General features: G+C 35.0%; 1 protein-coding gene across 4 annotated transcripts in view; it reads left to right on the top strand.

The window, feature by feature from the left end:
• Window positions 1-26,260, top strand: part of LOC138707419 (uncharacterized) — a 29,460-nt gene extending 3,200 nt beyond the window's left edge. Inside the window, exons 2-4 of one of the 4 annotated variants that reach the window (XR_011334230.1) lie at window positions 2,523-2,780; window positions 8,935-9,004; window positions 9,095-9,139. Coding sequence is in view for 2 of the 4 variants with exons in the window: in XM_069836811.1 (XP_069692912.1) it covers window positions 10,782-10,862; window positions 10,953-16,847 (5,976 nt within the window). In the remaining 2 variants the exon portion in view is untranslated. Of the gene's footprint in view, window positions 1-2,522; window positions 2,781-8,934; window positions 9,005-9,094; window positions 9,140-10,247; window positions 10,863-10,952 lie in introns of those variants that run through there. The other 3 variants (XR_011334229.1, XM_069836812.1, XM_069836811.1) reach the window with 3 other exon arrangements.
• Window positions 26,261-27,502: the final 1,242 nt, after the last annotated feature.

The following is a 27,502-nucleotide window of genomic DNA, read 5'->3' as shown; positions in this document are numbered from 1 at the left end:
TGCGGAACGGGTGGGAGTTGTCGGGAGTCCTCAAAAAGAAACAAAGAGCGGTTTCCAGTACAAAATAAGGAAACTGTGGTCAGAAATTATGAGACAGTAGCGACATCTATTAGGATTGCCATATATAAAAAATGAAAATTCGGAACAAATTTATTTCATATTTAAATTGTGTGAAATATAAAGGAACAAAATACTTTAACTTTCTTGCTTTACATGGTGTAATAACTAAAATAACCCAAACTTTTAAAACAATCAAAGTGCCGGTACCACTTTTATGTAGTAATATACAAATTTATCTGTAGCATATAACACGAAATACATTTACACCTCACAACTTTCTATTTCATCGATATTTTTCTTCATTTTTCACTGCTGCTTACCTGATATAATAAAATTGGTAATCCTATAACAGGTCTTGCTAGTAAGTAACGTAGTTTGTTTGTTGTCATTGTTGTGGAAAGTGCTTCTAAGGCCGTGTCTCAAAGCGACATTTCAGCTGAAGTGAACTAGATAGTTATCTAAGAAGCCGGATGTGACGTCAGAAGTCATGATCCAAAGCTACATAGTGCACAGCAATCAAGCCCTTAGTAACTTATAAACAGAAAATGCTTGTATGTAAAGATTATTAATTTTCTGGCCCTACAGAATTACCTGTTATGGTTAATAACGGAGAAAAATTCGCTCTGGCGCCTGGGATCGAACCCAGGACCCCCAGTTATACGCACTGGGTGAGCTTCGGCATAGCTCAGTAGTAGAGCACACGCACTGGGGGTCCTGAGTTCGACCCCTGGCGCCGGAGCGAATTTTTCTCCATTATTAACGAAAATGCTTGGATAATTGATGACTTCTTCACTAAACAAACATGGATACCTCTCATCAGCAATTGGGGTTATGATATCTGAAGATACTGTACTTTGGAAGTGAACTAATGTAAATATAATGTAGAATAACACGTTAACTTTGAACATTGACATTATTAGTACCTTCTTTACAATGTTTTAAACATTATTATAGTATATTAGGCCCTTATCTTTTCCACATAACTCGTAATGAAACCGCACCTAAGGGTAGATGGTGTGATATCGTAGTTATGTAGAAATGCTCACGCCCCTACAGAAGAGAAAGACGACCATGTAAAGGGTAGCTTCTATGAGGAATTGGAACAAATTTTTGATCAGTTATCTAGATATCACATGAAAATTTTATTGGGGGATTTCAATGCTAAAGTAGGACAGGAGAATATCTTCAAACCGACTATTGGAAAAGAGAGCTTACACATAAATAGTAATGATAATGGAGTTAGGTTAAACAACTTGCGTATTTGAATGTATAATAGGCAATTGCAGACTCATATGTTTTTCTTTTCTTGGTTCACCTTCTCTGGTTGACCTCTGTGATGTTCGAATCAGACTAAAGAAGAAAGTACACTACCGGTACACCAGTGTTGCTTGTTTTTGCAAGAAATCAGAATCTGCTAGAATTTTAGGAGTTAGATAAACTGAAGCAGAACTAAATAAAAATTACTGAAAAACAATAAATATGAAATGCTTCTGTTAAATTATTAACAGTGCATCCAATCACACAATTTGGAAGATCTATGAAAGTTTGGAGGGAAGACATTTAAAGCCTTTTTTTAAATAAAATAATAATCATGAATATTTATTCCTTTTAAAATGATTACATCGCTTTCTTAGTTTGTATTTATTATTACTGAGTTGTTCTTGGTGGTCTAATGGTTACCGAACTAGCTGTTTGAGCTGCGGATTGTGAGTTCAAACCCAGCAGTTGGCGATAACATACTTAATATACCTAAATTCCTCCAGGAGTGCAAGAAAGCTGTGTGTTCCATGTACCAGATTTACAGCATATAAATATTTTTTGATAGAAAGCACCAGGGAAAAATCTGTCGACCATTCGTCTCCCACATAATAGAATTTCGACTGTGAATACTGAATGAGAAGTTATGAATGAATCTGAAAGTACTTTCTGAATTAATTTCATTATCCCATGATTTTGTCTTATATATTATATATATATTCCATCCCTCTATGTCTTTCATTTTTACCTTTCCCGAATTTAAGAGGAACACATTCAATTTCTTTACCCTTATTTTTTTCCACTTAATGTGTCACTTTAAGATATCTACCGAAAATGTAGCAGAATTCCAATATGAATACTATGGCTTCCAATACATTCAGATGTAACATGATGGTGAAAACTTTGGCGTAGTTATAAACATACTGTACAAAAATGTGTTGTTAATTATTTACTTGACTGTTTCTTACATGATTTCAAATCTATGGTGCAGATGCCACATGAAACTGTGCCAGAGTATAGCTAATATCACCTAAGTAATATGTAGAAGAACAATTATGGTATTTCTGTTTCTTACATGATTTCAATTCTATGATGCAGGTGCCACATGGAATTGTGCCAGAGTATAGCTAATATCACCTGAGTAATATGTAGAAGAACAATTATGGTATTTCTGTTTCTTACATGATTTCAATTCTATGATGCAGGTGCCACATGGAATTGTGCCAGAGTATAGCTAATATCACCTAAAGCATCGTGTTGAAGAAGAATTACGGTATTTCTTTCCAAGAACTTTATGCAGTGATCATAAGCATGGTGAAGTGCAGCTCAATAATATATTTAATTAAATAAATATGCATGTTTATTGAAGTCAAAGCTGTGATATACATATAAACTTTATGGAGACAGACTACCAAAAGGCATAAACTGCTCAACATATATTGCTACTTTGCATTGCAATGGAGGTGAGTTACGTTAATTTACTGTTCCATGATCATATGTGCCATCAATGAAGCTTGCGAAATACGAATCTTGTCATTGCATTGTACCGTATTTATTAACATTCCACGGTATTCGTACACTGTTTCACAGCTAGAATATGGAACAAGTAAAAAAAAAAAAAAAACTTAATACTGCTAGAAAGTCTTAATTTATAGTCACAGTCTAGTTGAAATATATACAGGAGAGGTCTACTAGTACAACACAAAGTTTTAGTATCAATTTCATGAAGTGTTGTTGAATGTCATGAATTCTCCTACAGAATAGAAGGCGTGAGAAATTAGGTACTTCTTTAATTTGCCCCTAAACAATCTTATGTTTTGAGTTTCATTTTTTATATCCATAGGGAGGCTATTAAAAATTTTTACTGCCATATAACGCACTTCTTTTTGATAGCACGATTGACTTGCTGATGGAGTATGAAAGTCTTTTTATGACGTCATGTTGATTTTTACGAGTTTAAATGTACGTATAAAATCTTGGTAGATCATTAACTGACTTCTGTGCTAACCAATTATTATTATTATTATTATTATTATTATTATCATTATTATTATTATTATTATTATTATCATCATCATCATCATTATCATCATCATCATCATCATCAAAAAAGGAAGTAATATAGCAATAAGAGAGAATACAGGCTACCCTAATAGTACAGATAGTACAAAACAAATTTTGAGACTTAGAAAATATAAATACCTACCCTATTTCATGTGTTCAATACCGAAATAAAGTGTCTATAGAGAATACGGAGGTTTTTTGTTCATATTCAATATAAGTGACTTCCTTGCACCTTAAAACAGTTGATTTCTCTATCCATTCGATATTGTAATCATTCCAATCTATTGACACAGACTAATGAGTTTCATAACAGCACAAGTCCAACAAATTCATTAATAAAATTATAATAAAATAGCATAGGTAAATTAATTGTTGAATAATTATAACAGGTATAATGAGCCAAACTTTGTCTATTATAAAAATCAAAATATTGGCACATCATTTTCAAAAGTTATGAAGTTTTTATTGATTTTCTCAAAACTTACTTGACTGGACTTGTGCACTTATGAAAGTCATGGAGTCGACCTGGTTGGCGAGTAGGTATAGCGCTGGCCTTATATGCTCAAGGTTGTGGGTTCAATCCCAGGCCAAGTCGATGGCATTTAAGTGTGCTTAAATGCGACAGGCTCATGTCAGTAGATTTAGTGCATGTAAAAGAACTCCTGCGGGACAAAATTCCGGCACATCCGGCGACGCTGATATAACCTCTGCAGTTGTGAGCGTCGTTAAATAAAACATAACATGAAAGTCATGGCTTCAATTACTGGACTTTCAATAACAAAATACAATATTCAGGACATCAATAATATACTGTATTTGTATTTTCTCTTTTAATATTTCTACTACAACTTTTTATTGCATGTATGATTTTTTCTTTTTCATTAAGAGTACTGACAATACTAAATGTATTATTATTGCTCATTGGGCTGGTACCTTTCGGTATCACAACAGCTGCGCTTATGTTTGAATCTGATTTGCGGAGAGCAATTGGTGTAGTGCAATAAAGTGTTAAAACACTCGATCAAGTTTTTTAGTAGTGGTGGTAATGTTATGTCTAACAAAAATAAATGATACAGTTGTTTATGTTTCGGAATGTGAAAAGTTAAATTGATAAATGTTCTGTACATCATCACCACTTCATAGCAGCGCCATACTGTGTGTTTGGTTCAGAGAAAATACCAGTACTAGTCTTTTACGGAAACACTCACCCCTGTTGCTTGGTAGCAATGCCGTGCTGTATTTTTCCTGGACCAAAAGTACAATATGGCGTTGCTGTGATTTGTTGAACATTTATTGTTAAATAACTTGATACAGAGGATATAAGTGCATGTGCATATTCATCTTAGGATGTTTCAAACAATTTGTCGGTGTGGTAAGATATTCAAAGCTGGCTAGTTGGTGTTGTGATTATTCCGTACTCCCTCTTCTTCATGAAGCGAGTCAACATTTGCGAATTTTAAAATTACTCTATATATAATTCTGCAGTAGCATATTTCATTGCAATTTTTATTCATTCGTAGCTACTTATTATTATCTTATTTAATATTTTAGATATTATAATTTTGGAATTTGCAGTTATTAGTGGAGAGAACTGGTTGTTAAAAAATTAGAATGACAACACTCTCCCCACTCATCACAATATTTGAAAAATATGAGATTCCAGGCAAGACTTCTTATCCCACATAGTATTCCACTCTTATTATTAGCTACGGCAGACTACTATAAAATTTTTGTTGTTGACTAATGCCAGAACAAATCACTAATGTAATCACATGAATTCGTTGTCAAAAAGGTGCAGTGTTTAACAAAGATATATCATTTGTGAGATGTATTAAACGATCTCTGTCGAGAAAATGTCACATGAATTGTTGTAGATGGTATCAGCATTGCCCAGAACAGTTTAGTCTAACCCACCTTAATTTTCTTCAGTAATGAAGTGTAGTTCAATTTCAGTGTTTTATTGAAAGTCTCTCTAGATATTGCAAAGTATTGAGTGTGGTGTGTGATGAGTACCCAGAAGATTATTGGACATGGACGCGGATATGTGGGATCATACACACACCAAGTGTAAAATAAGTTATGGAATGTTATACTTGTAAATTTATTATTTTTTAGTCTTAATATAAAATGTTATATTTATATCAAAACAAAGTAAATGAAGTAAATTATGCTTTCTTTTTTACAAAAAATTTAGGTACACAGGTCGATAGGTGTGACAAAGACATTTTTTAACTCTATATTAATTTTTACATATTAGAAATCTGCATTATATTTTATATGTGAAAACCAGTGGCGGCTGATTGACTGACGCAAGTGAGGTCGGGCCTCAGTCACTTGGCTTAACTGAAATCAAATTTTGTGTTTTTATATAATGTATTAGTTATTTGAATGTAGCATATATCGCTGTAGAAGCATTTTAAAACTTTGTGATGTATATAGATCTGTTTTGCAGTAAAATTTGCTCCTGAGGCCAGGATCGCTCGTGCCGGGTCTGGCTTGTGATGTTTATAGATCTGTTTTGCAGTAAAATTTGTTCCTGAGGCCAGGATCGCTCGTGCCGGGTCTGGTTCTGAATGTCCTGTATTTTCGCGGGCTTTGAGCTTGCGCTTAAAACATTGCAGCTGAGGCACAATTCGTCTGGCCTCGTGGCCTGGTCAGGTTTCACTTCTCCCATTCATGGGCCGGCCTCAAGGGTAGAGTGGGGTGGGAATAGCAGTGGTGACTTGTCTTCCTAAATAGGCCATAAATAACAAAAATTCCAGCTCTTTGGCAGGCAGAGACCCACACTATTCTCTCCCGTTATGTCTTTGTTTATGACTTAAGCGAGGGTGTTGTATACTAGTGTACTTCGTAGTACAGTAGTGAATCTGGGCCAATGTTGTTATGTATTTCGGAAAAATATAAACAGAAACAAATGCGAGAAATAATGCTGGTGTAGTTAATTCATTGTTAGAGTGTCCTTTTTCGAGAAGAAATAATATTGAAAGAAAGGAAGTTTTAAATAAAGAGAGAGTCTATCGAGATACCTACGACATCGCTGACAATTTTTCTGACAGATAATCTTAAAACGCGAGTTTCTATTGCATCCTGGTATGGGCAACATAAATGGTTAAGTGGTAATGTGGTGCAAAATAAACTTGTCTGTTGGCCTTGTTCGTTGCTGTCAAGGGAAAAAAATAAAAAGAAAAGAAAGAAAGGGGAATTTCAACACATAATATGGGATGCTTCATCACACTGAAACAATCACTGAAACTCACAGCATAACAGCTTATTTGGTGAGTGAACTTATTATTTTTCATTAATAGTAATAATAATAATAATAATAATAATAATAATAATAATAACCATAAATAAACATTTCCTATCGGAGGCACTTAAACTAGTTGCATCTGGCCTCACCGAGGATTTCGATCACCGGCTGCTACTGGTGAAAACAAACTTTTTTTAAATTCATGTTACTAAATATTCTTTTAAATATTATTGACTTGAAAGCTTGTATAAAATATGCAGGAGTATTGATGCGAGTAAGCCAAAACTAAATAACACTAATGATACAAATAGAAAATATTTACAGTAGTGTGTTGCAGTCCCATCTGTGGCCCATAGTTCATCTGTATGCAGATGTTGAGATTTCTTCACTCCAGAAAGGTAGAACACGCCAAGAAAAGCTGAAATTTTATCAAAATCTGTTTGTGGGCAGTCATGTGTAGTATGTTCATACGCAGTTGCCACTTTATGTATTTATAAGCTGCAAATCGTTCATAGTTTTCCCCCATAAAAACGAAAGAATAGAAATCCCATTGATGGCTGTTTACTAACTAGCAATACATAGCAAATAAACCTGCAAAATACCGAGTAAAAATATATGCACTCTGTGATGCCAGAACATATTACACACTAAATATGGAGGTGTAGGCAGGAAAACAACCAGCTGGGCCATATCCAGTTTCTAATGATGCAATTCTGCAAATGATACGATCGATTGACAACACTGGACAGAAGGTGGCGATGGATAATTATTTCACTTCCATAGCTGTCGTTAGTGATCTCTATGCCAATCATTAGTTGACATTGGTAGGAACACTCTGCAAGAATAAGAAAGAAATTCCTGCAGAACTTCTGTTATGAAAGAAAGGCAACTCAATAGTAGCATGTTCGCATTCAGAGAAACCAGCCAACAACTGCCTTCTCTGCTCTTATGTGCCGAAGAAAAAACAAAAGAAGAATGTGCTGATGATATTTACAATGCATTATGATGATACCACTGATCCAGACTCTGGTGAGGCAAAAAAACCGGAATTTTACTTTCTACAACCTCACCGAGGGAGGCATGGATGTTGTGGATCGTCTAAATCGGAATATTCCATTTCAAAAATAAGCAATCGCTGTCCTCTTACAATTTTCTTCAGTCTCCTAAACATTGGAGCAATAAATGTCCAAATTGTTTACAAGACAAATACAAATGACTTGCTACCCCGAAGAAAATTCCTCGCTGAACTTGGTATGCTGCTCACAGAACCACATATTATTACACGAATTCACTAATAATTTTGTCACTTCGTCTGAAGGACAAAATGAATGTCATGGGCATCGATGGTATACCAGTAACTGAAAGACCAGCTGTGAAAGAAGAAAACCCAAGATGCGCCTACTGTACAGAAAGAAAGAACAGATTCACACAATGTCGCTGTAATAGTTGTTCTAGCCCAATATGTAAAGAACACACAGAAAGATCTGTGTTTATCTGCCGTGAATGCAGTTCAAAAGAAAATTACTCTGATTCAGATTAGTAAAATATGAACTGAAAACATTTTGAACTTTGAAATTAGTTTATTTCAATCAAAAGTGTTCCTTGAAGTATATTTCAAAAACTCTGTTTTCAGTCCTGTTGAATTTTATATATAAAACAAAATTATTCTGTTTATGATAAAACCGTAAAATATTAAATATATTATTTGTACTCACATCAATAAAATAAGAACTGAAAATATTTGAATTTATAAAATATTATTTGTTTCAGTGAAAAGTGTTATTACACTAATATTTCAATATTAATGTAGGGTACATATTTGTAGCTCAGAATTTTAATGCAGTCAATAACTGTATTACTGGAGGCACTGGCAAACCTCTATTATTTGTTTTTGTCAACCGGTCCTCGAAAAGATGAGCAATCTCAATAACAGTTTCTTTATCAAATCGGAACCGTTTTTTAAATTCTATATCATTATAAAATTCGACAGGATTATCTTTAGCACTTTCGTACATTGTCCACTAATTGTGCCACCTCTTCTGCACGTTCTAATAAATAAATCGACAACTTCCAAGACGTCCGCCATTTTTCTACAAAGTGACACTTTCGGCTCAAAATGTGGTCGGAAGTACACTTTCATCCAAAGTGATCCTTTGCACCAAAGTGTCGACTGTGCAACGGAAAAGTGAAACTTGACCCATGGACAATGGACACACCGGAGAATTCACCCAAACAAAATTGTAATTGTTCAGTAAATTTTACCAAACAATTAAATATAATTTTTAGTGTATGATGTGTTCCAGTAAAGGAGACATGCTATTGCCATATTCCTTGCTACCCACACAGCAGTCAGTGCTGCTTGTGAGGTGGCAGGTAAGTAGCTGGTAGAAGAAAATACCTGTAATTTTAGATGTATGCATATTCATGACAGTGTGAATAGGAATCATTATTTTGTAATTACAGCAACTAGAACGTATCACCTACAGTAAACTTCCAGGGCATGTCAACTCGTAAGACCATTACTTCGTGATATAAAAGGATTTTTATTCTTGTATGAGATAATTTTGGCTCACCAATGGGGAAAAGTAGGCTATTGCCTTGTTAATCGAAATGGTTGTATTAAACTGTCTTAGATAATCTCAGACTGACTAAATTGGAAATACGTTAATATTAAACACTAAATTGGTATCGTAGATAATCAAATCATGGATTCATTGAAAATGTTTGGAGGCACTATATTTGAAATTCAATTATTTGTACTTAGTACTTCATGCAGAATGTAATATTTTTACGTCATCTATGATGTGATTAGAAAAGAACTAAGTATTCAGAATTTTAAATTTACTTCGATATATGGAGATATTACCAATATTGTATAATTTGTTTATAAAAACAGTTATTTTTATTATAAACTAAGAAATGTAACTCTTATACATGTACTCAGAACAGTAAAGTAAGTTATGAAAAAATATCTTGAATTCTAAAATAATTATTTGTTTCAGCAAAAACACAAATTTCAGTTTTATGTATTTTGTTTATAAAACAGTTCTATTGATGAAAAAATCATTAAAAAATTGTATTTATTGCATATACGTAATTAAAAACATATATACAACAACGTAAAAAATCTTTGTTTGTGTAACTTATCTGTTAATGGAAAACTAATACACAGAAAAATCAATTACCGCTGTGTTAGATAGAAATCTAACACGAGACTTATTGCGTGACAAGAATAGGCATGAGCAATCCCTTGTTAATGGGCTGAAGGTAAAGTTCGGAAAAAAACTCAGTTTGGTAACTTGTCCCAATCAGTTTTGAACCCAGGCTCTCTAGTTTCACGGTCAGACATGCTAACCATTAGTCCAAATTGATGGACTGATGCAACATGGCAAACTGTTATTTTTCTTACATAAAATGTAATGGTGATTCCAAAAATTTGAAAATTAATATAGAGTGCCATTTAAAAGTAATATGTTTTTGTCACTCCTGTAAACGTAAATATTTTTTTCCACAATGGGCCATGGATCTATTAACCACCTGTATATGAAGACCTCCCTCAAAGAACGTTGTGTATCATATGCAAAAGCCGTTGATATACAACCTTCTTTGAGGGAGGTCTTCTTTATTTCATATACTTTTGCTTGGCAATGGAGACAGTTTTGGTGGAGCTTCTTTCTACTGGATAGTAGCTGTCGCGGGATATAGTGAAAGTTGCTGTGTGTGCAGTTGTAGATAATAATGTGCTTCACTGGCTATTCCCACTTTAATGTTTGCTATTGTTACAATTATCTTTAGGCTATTTACCCTGCATATTTAACTTAGGTCACTTAAATGTGACTGGGATCAAAGTGAGATAAGTGGCCTTTAGGCTATAAGCTCATGTAAATGTTGAGTCCCAAGAATTATTGCAAGGATGCACACTCCTGTAACTTTTAATTTATGTCTTCCTCATTGATTCAAGACTTACGAGATTCTTGATTTATTTCCAACAGCTTTTGTATACTATATCACTTTATGGGAAAACTAGAAATTACATTTGTATAAGTAACATTTTATATTTTGTACTCATACACGCACACAGCCGCACACACATGAATTTTAATTGTTCAGTAAATTTTACCAATCAATTAAATATAATTTTTAGTGTATCATGTGTTCCAGTAAAGGAGACATGCTATTGCCATATTCCTTGCTACCCACACAGCAGTCAGTGCTGCTTGTGAGGTGGCAGGTAAGTAGCTGGTAGAAGAAAATATCTGTAATTTTAGATGTATGCATATTCATGACAGTGTGAATAGGAATCGTTATTTTGTAATTACAGCAACTAGAACGTATCACCTACAGTAAACTTCCAGGGCATGTCAACCTCAATGCCCCTATGTATGAGATGGATGTAGCTCTGTTCCTCTTCCTACGAGGGATAAATGATGGTCGCCCATTCATTCTGGCATCAAACATGAAAGCAGCAGGACAGTTTGACGATGTTGTTTTTAAACACATAGACAGTAATGGATCCAAAGTACATTTTATACAGGTCAAACATAAGGACAACAGTAGATATATAATCAGACCTGAAACCTTAAGTGGAAGTAAGGGTGAATTTAGTATCTTAAAATATTTTAAGTCATTTTGTGACATAAGAAAAAACTGTGTCGATCACAAGGACCTCAAAGTTTTAGGTGATTTTGATAATTTTGAATTTGTAATTTTCACAAATGCTGGAGTGAATAAGCAGTTTACTTGTGATGAGAAAGCAACTCTGACTTCCATTGGTTCGAGTATTTCATTTCATGAGCATAGTAATAAGAACATTGTACACCAAACATTTGAGGAATGGAAACGATTTCAAGAATTCTTTCGTGATGTAAATGATGAGGACATTCCTGAAAAAATACGTGAATTTAAGAAAAAAGTTACAGTTAGAGAAATAATTCAAGAGCTAGAAAGTAAGAATGTGAAAGATTTGGAAGAAAAGTTTGGGGATTTTTCATTTTTTGAAGAATACCTGAACAAATTGAAGCTTTATTCAAAGCAGGTAATTACAGAGAAATCAATAAAAGAACAAATAGAAATTGCTTGTGAAGCTTCTAGTGCAGGTGTCGATACAATTTACGAGAAGTGCCGTTTTGCAATGAGAGAATGGTGGGAAAAGTGCAATTTTCATTTAAATGAATCAGCAATATTTTGGAGAAAAATCAGAGATGATTTCCTTTCTGCAGCTAAGAAAATTTCAGAATCTAAAGTTGAATTATTTGAGGAACTGAATATTGTGTTTAGTGATAGTGCTGTGTCTTCAATGCAAATAGCAGTAGAAAGTGGGCAAGTAGTTCATATTAGTCCCAGGGGAAGTGAAACAATTTTGAGCACTTTGAAAGTTTACCAAGCAGTAAAGTCTTCTCAGTTGCAAACATTCATCATCACTGACTTAGATAATTTGATCTCTAAACAAGAAGAGATTTTAAAATGCTGGGAAACAAAGTGGTGCACTTATCTTATTATTGAGCAATGCCAACAAACGAGTAGTGATGTAAGAAATCTCTGTAAAAATGTAATAGATGTTCTGAACAGACGTGCATCTAAGAAGATAGTTTTAGTGGCACCTCAGAGCAGTACTGTAGCTTCAGAACTGGCTACAGGTACCACCTTGCAAGTTGTCCCTCTACAAGACAGTTGCACTTTCAATGATTTTAACCAAGAGACACAGAATTTCCTTCTTAAGACAGAAATTAATTTCCAAGGTAAAAGTGTTTCCTTAGGCTCATTCTTGCATACAGGTGACAATCTGAAAATGGCCATTAATAATGACCTTGTATGTAAATTAATAAAGAAACAACAAATTGAAATTGGAAAGGCACTAACCGAGAAAATTGATTTTTATGTACAAAGAACTTTGATACGCTATATATATGTGGACAACTACAAGGAACTGACAAGATGTCAAACTCATGACCATGTATTTGCAATAAGTGGAATGTCCCATTCAGAACTGCGAAACTTAGTGTTGCCATATGACAAAATTATTCCAGTTGTCGAGTGGCCTTTCCTTTTCCAGAAACTGGACCCCACCCATAGTAATGTAATTGAATTCAAGGATTACGATAAAGAAGGTAGTTTTCAAAAACTGTCTGAGTCATATGAATGTATTCATTGGTTCCACAAGGAAGGTGAAAGACTTGTATGGAAAGCATCAAAAGGTGATATGACTCCTGTCTATGAACACATTGATACTATTATTTGGCGAAAATATGAGCCAAAGAAGTTGACAGATATAGATGACAAGGTTGTGGTGATTGTTGCAACTCCTGGCATGGGAAAGACAACTCTCTTGACACATCTAGCTGCTGAAATGAAGGACTGTGATCCATCATGCTGGATAGTGAGGGTTGATTTAAATGATCACTCCAAGTTCTTGTACAGTATTAAGAATAACATAGATACAGAATTATGCATCGACATTATACTCGAATTTCTGTGGAAAGATGTTCTGAAGTTAGGGAATGGTATCAGTTCAGAATTTGAGCATAAGCTATTTGAACAGAGTTTGAAGGAGGGAAAAGTGTATATCATGTTTGATGGATATGATGAAATTTCTCCTTCATATGCTGAAGTCGTTTCGATTATGCTAAAGAAACTTCAGGAATTCAATGTTGGTAAATTATGGGTAACTACCCGCCCGGTGATGAGGAAAAGATTGGAGAAAACATTATCAACTATTCCATTTTCCTTTCAACCAATTAGATGTGCTGACCAGATATCATTATTGCAACAGGTATGGAAGAAAAAGTACCCGGACATTAGACAGGATGTACTGAAGAACTTTGTAACAGAACTGCTGCAAATAACAGCAAGCTCCCTCAGTGACAAGGAAAAGGAATTGACTGGAATCCCATTACAAACAAATATGTTGGCAGAAGTGTTTGAGCCTGAGCTGTACAACTGTTACAAGACTGGTAAGATACCATTACCAAAGACACTAAATGTTCTGCAGCTGTACAAAAAGTTTATTAATAAAAAAATTGATATCTACTACAAGGAAAAGAAAAAAACTGACTTGACAAATGGTTTTGAGCAGGATGTCTATGATATGTTCCGGAAGATATTCATGGAGAATCATACAGCATGTGGTATAGTTTCTGTAATTCCAAAAGAAAAACTTAAAGATTTACAAGGCTTTCAAAGCCCAGACAAAAGTTTCCTGAAGAAAGTTGAGAATGGTTCAGAGAAAACCGGTGTTATTGATGACATTACTGATGGAAAACCACACTTCACACACAAAACCTTCGCAGAATATTTTACTGCACGGTGGTTTTCTAAGCACTACAGTCGGAACAGAGAAATGGTAATGGATATAATTTCTGCTCCTTGTTATAATGTTGTAAAAATAATATTTGACCGTGTTCTGGCACGTGGAAGTGCTCTACACATGGCAGTCTTGGACAGTGACAGAGACAGAGTAGAGCAGGCTATAAATGCAACTGAGAATATAAATACTTTAGACAAAGGTGGCAGAACTGCCTTACATCTAGCTGTAAGTCTCAAGAACGGACAGAAAGATTCTGAAGACAGTGAATCTTTTTCCAGCTTCATATATACAGACACAGAAGGAACCACAAGTGAACATCATATAACACAATTGCTGTTGGAAAGAAATGCCAGTGTTAACATCAAGGATAAAGTGCTATGCTGGACACCTCTGCAGTATACTGACAGGCTGAATGGTAATTTCAGACTAGTAGGAATGCTTTTGCAATATGGTGCCAATCCGAGAGACATATCAAAATCAAAAATGATGTTAATAAAAAATAATGTCGAAGAAAATATTAAAGTTGCAATAAAGCAAGGATACATTGAACTAATAACTTGGATGATCGAGTTTGGATTTGATGTTAATTTGAAACTTCCTTGTGATAATTGTCGCATCTCAAATCGATACAGCACTGTATTTCATGAATCTATTCTATGTGAACAGTTAGAAGTGGCACGCATATTAATTGACAATGGTGCTAATGTTGACATGAGAGACTGTGAAGGAAATACAGCATTACATCTTGCAGCCAAAGAAGGAAAATTACAAGCTGTAACATTTCTGTTAAAAAACAAAAGTGATTTTAACTTATTAAATGAGAATCGTGACACTCCTCTTCATGTAGCAACAAGAAGTGGCAAGCTGGAGGTCGTACAGTGCCTAGTAGAGAGTGGTGCTTCCATCATAAGTGGGGATAAAGATGCAACTGGAAGAACTGCACTGCATGTAGCCGCTAACCAGAACAATTTGGACATTGTAAAATATTTATACGAGAATGGTGGTCACAAAGTGTGCAACAGAAGTTGTATTATCCAAGAAACACCACTACACATAGCAGCATCGTATGGTAGATATAATAACGTTAAATTTCTTGCTGAAAGAGCTATTCATGTTGATGTGGCAGATAACAAAGGAAACACAGCCTTGCACAATGCGCTGGTCTTTGGCAAGTCAGTCGATGTCATCAAATGTTTGGTGGAAGCTGGTGCAAATATTTATAAAGAAAATAATCGTGGTGAAACAGCACTTCACCTTGCTGCTGACAGCAATAAGATGGAAATTCTAAACTATTTTGCAGAAAAACGTGCAAACTTTAATATTCAGAACAAAAGAGGTATTACACCTCTTCATAGGGTGGCTGAAGAAGGGAATATGACTGTAATTCGTTATTTGATGGAGAGGTGTTCCAATATTGATACTCAAGACAAGGATGGTGATTCATCTTTGCTTTATGCAGCAAGGAAAGGAAATACAGAAGTTGTAAACTATTTGATTGAAACAGCAGGAGTGATGGTATCTGTCTGCAACAGGAGTGGAAATAATGCACTTCATTGTGCTGCTGAATCAGGTAATTTGGAGTTGGTAAAATATCTGTTGAAAAAATATAGATATCTTAATAGAAGTAATGGACATGGAGAAACTCCCTTGCTAACTGCTGCACTGCATAAAAACTGGGAAGTTGTAAAATTTCTAGGAAGGAATAAAGCAAACTTACATGCGAAGAGACCAGATGGGATAACACTTTTACACATAGCAGCAGAACAAAACAATGTCGACATAGTCAGCATGCTGTTAAGGAAGAGATTCAATGTAAATCTGAAAACCATTACTGGAAATACACCCCTTCATATTGCATGTCAGTACGGATCAGTAAATGTGGTAAAATACCTTACAAACTCTGATAGAAATTCCACCATACTGAATAATCCATCTAAGCTAACAATGAACAATGAAGTCACGTATGATATTAATATTAATCTGCAAAATAATGATGGCAGAACCGCTCTGCATGTTGCTGTTGCTAATAGGAGACTGGACATAGTTGAACATTTAGTTGACAATGGAGCAGATGTTAATTTACAGGACAGACAATGCTTGACACCACTGTGTCTAGCGCTGACATTGAATTCTAAGGATAAAAAAGAAACAAATACCATTCGGAATGGAAAACACTTGAAAGGTCTGGAAAAGGAGATGACTATGGTGGAAAACCTTGTGAGCTATCTGCTCAAGGCAAGAACTAACAATGAGAGTATGAACGCTGCAATGCACATGGCAGTGTGGCAGGGCAAGTGGGGTTTGGTTCCTCTACTAGTGAATGCGGGTGCAGATGTTAATGCGTGCTATATCTATGGGCTCACTGCTCTGCACAAAGCAGCAGCATCTGGAGAGTACCATGTCGCGGAATATCTGCTCCAGAGAAAAGCTGATGTCAATAAGAAAGACATACATTGTATAACACCTCTTCTATATGCCGCTTTCAGTGGTTACTGCAGTATGATCGATCTGTTAGTTCTTCATGGAGCCAGACTGAAACACAAAGATAAAATGGGAAACACTGCCCTACACTGCGCCACCTCATCAGGACATAGGGAAGCAGTCAAGTGTCTTCTCGGGCATGGAGATGTTTCTCTTCTTCGTATAAAGAATGGAGTAAAGAAAACAGCTCTTGATGTGGCAAAAGTGAAACAACATCACCTGGTTGTAGAATATTTAAAGTCTGTAACTGCACAGAGAACTAGAATTAAGTCTGCTTCCTTTAAAGGCAAGGGAGAAATACGTGAGAGAGGAAATTCTTCACAAAAGAATCAGATATGTGGTGCTTCAAATTCTAAACTGAAACAAAGGACAAAAGGAACTACAAAGCAGAAAGGAAGAGCATTACATGACAAAACAAACAAGCTATTCTAGAATAAGAGGAAGATGTCCACAAAACTGGTTGCATTAATGTACACATTCAAGGAACACATGACTGCATCAGTACCGGTAGCAAAAGAATTATACTATGTTTCCTATAAACTTGTACATTTTATCCTTTTGTTAAATATCATTAAACGAAAATAGAAATCTTGAAGCAATATGAACAGATACGACAGTAAGTTGAATTTACAACCTCTGAGGTGAATAATTTTAATTAACCAGTGTTTCAAAACTTTCAAGGGCAATGAAACTATGACTTAACTTTCTTACACAAAGTTATCTGTTGGAAACCCACACCAAGACATTAGAGCAGTCATGTAATAATAAGAGCCCTGAGGTTGTCATGGCATTGAACAAGAAAGGAGCTTGCAATTTATAAAATTTCAAGGTTTTCAAATACGAACATCTTGGTTCTGAAATACTGTATTTATACTTAAAAATACAGTAGTTCAATGATTGGTTAAAAAAAAAAAACTTTTTCTCACTTTGGAATTCCCTTGTAGAGAGAAAATGCCCATTGTTACACGACTGATAAGAACAATTTATCATTTTCCGCGTTGAAACATATCTGACGACATACTTCCAAAGAACTAAGCTTAACTGTAATGTTCAGAAGATCCGTAATTGAATCTGTCACTGTTAAAAGTCGCTAAGTCTTTTCTTTCAATATTCTGATAATCGAATAAAACTGTTTTGCTAGCTTAATATTTTTATAATTATGGTTCTACTGTGTTTACACATCATTCACAATGGTAATACTAAGCCAAAATATATAATTGGTTTGTTTCATCCTCTATTAAATCCAGAAAAAAATTAAAATATCCATCAAAATATCAATTTCGATATAAACAGTAAAAGGAAATTAAACGCATTCATTCTATCTGGCAATGAATTGTCATCAGACCACATAGTCTTAACGTAATAGCTATTTTACAGTTTGTTTTTTAATTTGCATCTCCTGTCTCAGAACACTACTACTTAGTGGCTTTTAAGGAACCCGGAGGTTCATTGCCACCTTCACATAAGCCCGCCATTGGTCCCTATCCTGAGCAAGATTAATCCAGTCTCTACCATCATATCCCACCTCCCTCTAATCCATTTTAATATTATGTTCCCATCTATGTCTTGGCCTCCCCAAAGGTCTTTTTCCCTCCGGCCTCACAACTAACACACTATATGCATTTCTGGATTCGCCCATATGTGCTACATGTCCTGCCCATCTCAAACGTCTGGATTTAATGTTCCTAATTATGTCAGGTGAAGAATACAATGCGTGCAGTTCTGTGTTGTGTAACTTTCTCCATTCTCCTGTAACTTCATCCCTCTTGCCCCAAATATTTTCCTAAGCTACCTTATTCTCAAACACCCTTAACCTATGTTCCTCACTCAAAGTGAGAGTCCAAGTTTCACAACCATACAGAACAACCGGTAATATAACTGTTTTATAAATTTTAACTTTCAGATTTTTTGACAGCAGACTGGATGATAAAAGCTTCTCAACCGAATGATAACAGGCATTTCCCATATTTATTCTGTGTTTAATTTCCTCCCGAGTATCATTCATATTTATTACTGTTCCTCCCAGGTATTTCAATTTTTCCACCTCTTCAAAGGATAAATTTCCAATTTTTATATTTCCATTTCGTACAATATTCTCGTCACGAGACATAATCATATACTTTGTCTTTTCGGGATTTACTTTCAAAGTCTCAGAACACTGCAATAATAAAATTATATCATGAAACTGTATGAACATATTTCAGGAGGGCTTATTACTGTTGGAGTTTCCAAAATTATCATGATGTGTGATTAAGTTCATATAACTACACAGTTTTTACTATAGCCAACACTGTGTATGCATTTAATTAATGCCATATTTTGTACACTACAGTCTGACAATGAAAAGAATAATTGAAATGTGAGGAATGAGATTCAGTCACATTGTCTGCTATGCTGATACATAATCACAACTGCCTGCTATGAAATACATCACTGTACTAGACCTCTGCATTCTCATGAAAACAACTGACCAAAACTCACCAATCAGTGTTTGGTTGTGAAGAAGGCCGCTAGGTAATGATTCACTCTAGCACATGGTTTAAATTATGGTTTATTTAACGATGCTCGCAATTGCCGAGGTTATACCAGCATCACCAGTGTGCCAGAATTTTGTCCCGCAGGAATTTTTTACATGCCAGTAAATCTACTGACATGCACCTGTCGCATTTAAGCACACTTAAAATATGTCTTCGACCTGGGCCGGGATAGAACCCGCAACCACGAGCACAGAAGGCCAGCGCTATATTGGAGTCAAGTACTTACAAATGATGAGTTGAAGCTTTTACTGAGTTGGTACGAGTGCTTGAGGTTGTTGCACAATTACATTACCTTTTAATGCCTGATACTCAAAACAACCTACCTAACAAGGTTACAATTTTGTTTTTATTTCTGATAGCACGAAAAGCAGGAGGTATTTGAACATTTAAATAAGGAAACATTTTAAATAACACACTTTGTTAATTGAAATAATGCTTTATATTATCAATAATGTTATTCAACACTCTTCCTTTCAAACTCATTGTATCACTAATGAAAATGTAGCTCAGTAAATATGTTATTGTATGAAAAGACTAGAGATTTTGTGACGAGTCCTAAATTTCTTAAAAAGCAGACATAATCTATCTTAGTCACAGTATTTAATAAAAATAAACCAAGTGTACATGTTCATTTTACTTACTTTTTTTTACAATAGTGTATATTAAGAAATGCTTAATTGCAGACATTGAAGCTACTTATGGTAAGGTGGATGCAAAGTATTATTCCACATCCAACGACCATATCACGAAATGTCAAGGATAGAGGAAACAAAATTCGTGCTGAAGTTATTCCAAAAATAAAAGAAACAATGGAAAAATCGCCAATCGGTTTTAAAATTAATAATCTTTTGTTCACTCTTATGTAGAAAGTACTTATTGATTTCTTTAATGTATTTACTTTTGTCCTGCAGCATTACGAATACAATACTGTTATAAAATATTACAAGTGTTCCATTGAACTAGACGATAAAAACTAATAACTGATATAGACAGATACATACTAGGCTCACTAATCAGATGATAGGACATCAGGCAGTTTAACACTTCCATAGCACATACTGTGGACACATCGATCAAAGACAGTTTTCAACTTAAGATATGCTTAAAATGACCAAGACGATCGGTCAACCATGATGCTTCAGTTGGGTGTTTTGCTTTCATGTATACTGCTGCATATGTAGTATTCATCAACTGACCCCACGTAATATTATGACACTTGATCAATTGTTTTTATTGGAATGCAGACCTCTACAATGTGCTGTTCCCTCCACTCTACATGATAGACAACTTAATGCTGAGTGTTCATGTATTCTTATGTGAAATATTTGATATTACATAACCCTTATGGTACCGTCATATCCCATAACTATGGTCCTGGAACACAACTATGGTCCACGATACAACCATTCAAAGAACATTGTAGAAGTAACATAGACCATTCGTAGATAGCTACAGTGACTTGACTTCAAACTACAGTACAGCAAAAATATAAACGAGGTACTACGTTATAAAGTACGGTACAAAATTTGAATGGACCATAGTTTTGGGAAATGACGGTACTTGTATTACCTTTTACACACCACATATTGCACTTTTACTGTGATTTTTTAATGAACAATAAGTAACAGTCTCCTTGGACGCCATGAAAGACATGCATTCATGACCTTCGGCACTAGAATAAGGTGGTGTGATCTGCACCATGTTCCAACTACCTTTTACCCCCAGGAAAGACCCGATACTTAATTTGATAGGGGGCTGAGTGGACTCCAGAGCCGTTATCGAAGTTTTGGAAATGAGAAAAATCCCGTCACAATCTAGGATTCCAGTTCATAGCCAGTTGCTCTACCAACTGAGCTCCCTGACCACCTCATTTTAACATACCTGCTGTCATTTCCTAACGTGAATTTCTAGTTTGTAGTGTTGTACATGCCCAGAAATAAAATTCAGGTGGCCCAAATTTTATTTCTGGGTATGTACATGATTTAACGGTATGTACTATTTTTTGCTTTGTCAACTTCATGCCAGGACGCAATCATAGCTCATTCATTTAGTTGACACTGTCTCAATTGTTCAGTCAACTGTCCAAACCTTACAAGCGATATCAACATGGAACCACTTATGAGGCAACTAGGCCAGGAGATAATGGGGTAGGGTGGCCAGTTCCTTTCCCCCTCCATTGCATACATTGCCGAATAGCTACATATTACACTAATGAGATTTCAGATGTATACAAACAGTTGTTCTTCCTCTGACACATATTGTCAAGTGAGATGTACTGCCTGATAATAGATGTACATATCAACCGGAACCTCAATCAGAGGTAACTGTCTCAATAAAGGGATGAAATTTGATCGAAATGCTTCTGATTGCTTTATAGTGTGATATAAAATATGAACTCCAAATATTCATCCAAATCAGTAGAAGAGCTCACGTGTGCATTTTTATTTACTTAATTTTATTTAAGGTGTTGAAAAGTGAATAGTAATTAGCTGGAGAGAACAATAAGTAGGAGAACCTGTTGAATATTTTTAACATGGTAATACTGCTCAATTATCAGCTGTTTGTAAACGACAATTGAACCTTTTTTTTTTTTCAGTTTCTATATAAAAAATTTGTTTTGGAACTTACTGGAGATTTTTATTGGTGTGTAGTATTTTTTTAGATCATTATAACGTTTCTAGTGCCAAGGACATCAAAGCCTGGAGCTCTATCTCTCTGCTCCCAAACGCCTTTACGGCATGTAAAGGGATGCCTTTACCCTTACCTTTACCTTATGTAAAAAAAATGTTAGGAATTTACAAGTTCATAAAGTATTAAATCAGCTTTGTTCTTATACATTTGGGAACTATTAAAATAAAACCTGTTCTACTTTTTTTGTTAATTACTTCGATGGGATTATTTTAATTAGGGACAACGTACCCGGACACACAATAATGTACATAGGTACAACATAATTCTAAGAATCTTACAGTTAGGCTTTGTATAAAATGTTCAATATGCTGTTAAGTGCTAATAAGAAAGAAAATTTCAATTCCAATAAATAATGTATAGAAGCTACAATAATTATTATCATTATCCAAGCAGGTAATGGGCGCATGTGACTGGTTAATCTTGCATTATCCCTCCCTCCATTGCTTCATTGGACGTCTTACAGATTGTTTTTCTCTTGGTTGGTAATGAATAATTAATTATTCCTCGCAGCAGTCTTCCTTTGGAGACAGCGTTTCCAGTTGTCCAGATAATAGTAAATGTAGTCAATTACTGTTTGCATTTGTAATTCCTTAAGCACGTCTCCATTTTGTTTTGATTGCTGTTCAGTGCATATATTTCATTTAATGTGCTGTGATTCTGAAGACATCCTGTGGTTTTAAAGTTCATGTGTCACTGCCATAGGATAGAGTTTGTCTGGCCAGTTTTATAAAGGCGCAAGAGATGGTCTCATAATGTGATTTAGTAAACCTACTACTACTGTATACTTAAAAATGTTGGCAGGTATATCAAGTTCACCATGCATCAGATAAGGTCAATAACAGTTTAGAGGACTGCGTAAACTAACATACAGTTGAACTCAGTTATAGTCATTGAAGGGACTAAAGATATCATGTCGCAATAAACGAGTGTTGCTATAAAAATAAATATATACAAATTCAAAGAAGAAATGGATTCACAATATCATGTTCTCGTATATTGAAGAACAAGAGAGTTAATGGCTTCATTGCCAAATATTCAGAATTAGCTAACAACAATATTATGTATTTTGTATACTGCTATAATTTAATTTGTATAGGCCATTTGGTACGGTATCTCATAAAACCTACCTGCACGTCAGGGGAAGAAGAAAGTACACTGACGAGCTTCTCTCCCTCACTACGCTTCTACTTGTATACTAGCAACCTCACTTACCCTACCATAAGGTTCTTACTATATGCTACAGCGTACACAAGCATTTGTTTTCACAAGATAACGTATTACCTATAATTTTATATAGGCCTACAGTATTAGAACTTTATATATGTTATGCTTTTTTTTTTTTTTTTTTACTATTTAAAATATACTTTACTGGACTTTACAAAATGGTGAAATACGTAGTAAATTGTGTAATATAAAGTAACTAAGATGCACTACTCACAAATGAGAACATAGGTTGAAGAAATATGTAATTTTTTCTGCTTCAGTTTGCAAAATACTGCATCTGTAAATCATTCTCAATTCTTCTTTAACCAAACCAAATTCATGGCGCACATCAACTTTACTTCTATCATTAAGCCTATCGATTTTTTTACACTCACATATTAGAACTTTTCTTTGCACCTTGCTGCATTGTCATGTATGTAACACCTGTTTGCAATCTGTGTCTGGATTACAGTATGGTACTACAGTAGGCCTACACAACATGGCCTGCTGTTGTTTTTAAAAGGTTCTTTTTTTTAATTGATTATTTTACGACGCTTTATCAACTGCTATGGTTATGTAGTATCTGAATGAGATGGTAATAATACCAGCAAAATGAGTCCAGCACCAAAAGTTACTGGGTTGAGGGAAAACCCTGAAAAAACCTCGAGGCAGCTTGTCCCAACCAGGATTTGAACCCAGGCCTAAAGGGTTGTTATCTTGACAGAAGAATGAGTTTGATCTCCATTCTCTTTTCTTAAAATTCCAGTTCTGGGCACATAAAATTCTTTTAGAAGCTACATTTATATCCGTAAATGCTTGTTGATCGAAAAATAGATACTAGAGATATTAGTACCGGTATGTGACAATCGCCTTCAATGTTATACGCATGCATCCCATATCTCCTTCATAGCTGCTAAGGAAATGTTCTGTGTTCAGTTCCCGGCTGTGACTTTTTTTTATTAGGGTATATTATTACATCTCGGCAATTTGAACATGTGTTAGAATTATTGTATGTTTCTTGAATACTTTTTGAGAAAAGAGCTGTTACTTGGTGTTGGTAACTGAAAACTGTGTTTGTTATTAACTACATTACCACCTACCTGTGATTTCCTCTCAGTGTTCTCAGTTTAATGTATACCCACGGAAACAAAAATTGATCCAAACTTTATGGAAACGTCATGAAGTAGAATAAAAATTCTCCAGGCTGAGAGGAAATGGTGGTCCAGACATTTCGTCTACAACTGTGGTAGATATCTTCAGTGGGGAGGCAAATGTGGGCAAAGTGATCTCCTTGGCATGCCAGTAGTGACTGGTGCGACAACTGGATGAGTGTCAGTATTTGAGGGATTGAGAAATAGAGTGCTGTTACCTGTTCAGTCTGCACCAAGAGTTCCGATGTTCTGACCAATAGTAGCAGACTGTTGGTGGTGAATGGGGGGGTTGTGTGTGTGTGCATACGCGTGTCTCTCTCGTAGAGCTGGATACCAAGTTTTGTTAAGTTTTAGGCCTTCTTCTTTCTGGTTAAAATTATTTCGATGTTCGTACATTTTTACTGTCTCATGACGTAGGCAGGAGTAGTAGTGTGGAGTCTAGCTTAGGATATCAGTGTATTGAAGCAAATATTGTGATCACCATCCTGGAGAGCATGCTTGGCTACTGCAGATTTTTCTATGTCCTAAAGGCAGTTTCTCCTGTGTTCAATGAGCCAGGTCTGGATGCTATGCTGAGTAGTACTAATGTATACCGAGCTGAAGATGCCAATCAATCCTGTGTGTCCTTGGCAGTCTGCAACAATTGCAGCACTCAAGCCACTAGACCACCGTGGCGAATCTTTTACAATTATTTCGAATATTATTTATGTTAACTTGATGACTTTCTGAAAATTAACAAATGAGTATGAATTTCCACATTATATTCTCTGATCTTTAAATTTTCTCACAAAAGAATACTGCATGAATGCCTTTTCTTGAATTCCTGTTGTTCATTGCCTATTTTATCTTTGTAATACCTCTGTACTTATTTAATATTTTCTTGATAATGTATACAACGTTTTTGTATTCTAAATTTAATAGGCTTATGCCCCTATAGTTACGATAAATTTTAATACATATTTTAGCCTTTTGTGAATAAGGATAATAATAACTTTATGAAAGCTCTTGTGTGGTATATCTCTACCCCAAAACAAATTTACAAATTGAAGTAGTCTGTGTTCAAATTGTTTGTTTAAACAGTCTATTTGAATTGTTCTGCATTTATAATGTCTTCCCCAGGCGAATTTGCTGTCAAAACTTCTATTTGGGAAGAGCAAATTTTTGTGAAGTGTCAAAATAATGCTTGTTGCAGTTTCTGAAGTCTTTTAGTGAATCTGGAAAGGACGAATTCAATTGTGAACTCATGTTATATGACTATTTTCTCTTACCTATTTATGATTTTTTATACATTTTATTCTTTGAGAAAATCTACCACCAGAACATCTCTGAGATAGCGTAAGACTCATGATTAGAGGCTGTACTTGGGCATGGGTTCAAATCCTGCTTGGACTGACTACCTAGTTTTTTCTCCAATTGTATGATTACTGTTAGGTAATCTCATCATGCTGAAGTACCACGTCAGTATCACCAATTAAAGAGTGTGATCCCAAAACTCGCTTTCTATTTTATATATATATATATATATATATATATATATATATATATAATTTATGTTTGAGAACTCTGTCATTATATTTTAAGCTTGTTTTCTTCAAAACAACGCCAATCCTTGTCCAAAAGTTTGTGTTATTGTGCATGTCACTTGAAAACTTGCTCAGTCCGTAGACCAGTAGATTAAAAAAAAAAAAAAACTAACTCAGTCCTTTCATAAAAATGGACCGAACACGTTTTGGGATCACATCTTAAATTTTACCAATGTTACATAACATCGCTGTTGATACGCGTCATTGAATGACTAATTAAAAGGATAAGTAAAATAAAATCTATCTGTTTGACTCAGTGTTCAATTTACTTCACTCGCAGATACAATTAAAATCTCATGTTACAACCTCCCTTTGCATCTGGACACACTTTGTACACAGGTAACAATTTATACGAATGTTGGTGAAAGAATGAATGCAGAAAGTGACAAGTTTGTATACATAGCCAAGAGTTATATAAATAACGGGAAACTATAAAATTTATTAGATATTAATAGAAAAGAAAAATTAAAATGATAAATGTGTCCCTAGGTAGGCCTACACATCATGCCTAGATGTATTGTACTGAAAGCTATGAGATTAAATAATAATTCATTTTGTATAAAATATTCACAATGTATGTAACTCTGTAATGGTAATTACAATCAGATTATGCCATGTAAAGCAAAGTGTAACTATGTTTATACAGTATTTTATTATAATAAATTTATTCTTAAATATGATCCGAGACCTTTGCTTTATGACCCCATCCCCCTTCTTCCTCTACCCAGTTCACAAGATGCTCTTGTCTTATACATATCGACAGCCTAGATCTAATACAGTGAAACCTGTTCAAATCGGAACCTGAATAATCCGGAATCCTGCCTATTTCGGAACAGTTTATTGGTCCCAACAAAATTCGTATGTATTATGTGTAATTTTCCCTGAATTTTTTAATTTTAGTGGTTTATTTTACGACGCTGTATCAACATCTCAGGTTATTTAGCGTCTGAATGAGTTGGTGATAATGCCGGTGAAATGAATCCGGGGTCCAACACCGAAAGTTACCCAGGATTTGCTCATTTTGGGTTGAGGGAAAACCCCGAAAAAAAACCTCAACCAGGTAACTTGCCCCAACCGTGAATTGAACCCAGGCCACCTAGTTTCGCGGCTAGACGTGCTAACCGTTACTCCACAGGTGTGGACTTTTCCCTGAATAAAACGGAAACTGTCTGCTACTGTTCAAAATGGAAATATTATTTTGGACACACTATATTTTGAAACAGCGTGTAATTTCAAGGAATATACGAAATATGTAGGTCACTAAGATAAAAACAAATTTTCTTTGCAAAATTTTATAGGGTGCAAGGATATGTTGGCCTGTCGGTCATAAATTTTATTATCCTGTTGACTAGGCAAATGAGTCCCTTCAAAGATTTTCAGTGCTTCACACCTGTAAACTGTCATAGCTAGATAGAGCGCAAGTGTAGTGATTTCCTGGTAAAAAAAAAAAGTTGCGTAAAATGTGGCATTAACATTAAGTGATGAAGTAAAAGTTATCGAGTTAAAGGAAAATTAGAAAAGAAGTGTATGTGAAATAATGTTGAAGTTCAGTTGTGGAAAATTCAGGTGTGACACTGAGTGAGTGGCTTGCGGCACCAATATTGGTGACATACTGTAAAAGGAACCAGAAAGCAACTGTTTATGTGGAAATAAATGAACTGTTGTGGGAGTGGGTTCTTCATGACCTTTCAAAGAACAAGCCAATTTCTGGATCTGTTCTGCAAAGCAAGCCATTGAACTGGGAAAGAAATTAAATAAACCAGAATTCAAGGCTTCTAATGGCTGGCTCCTAGTCCAATTAAATAATGATGTGCAGCGATATACAGCACAGTATTATAGTACAGTGTTAGATATTAAACTGAATGAGATTAGTAAACTTAATAGTGTTTAATGAGCAAGTCACGATAACATTTATACAGAAA

This window comes from Periplaneta americana, chromosome 10, assembly GCF_040183065.1.
Source record: "Periplaneta americana isolate PAMFEO1 chromosome 10, P.americana_PAMFEO1_priV1, whole genome shotgun sequence".
In the NCBI taxonomy this organism is placed as follows: Eukaryota; Metazoa; Arthropoda; class Insecta; order Blattodea; family Blattidae; genus Periplaneta; species Periplaneta americana.
This window is presented reverse-complemented; position numbering and strand designations above follow the sequence as displayed.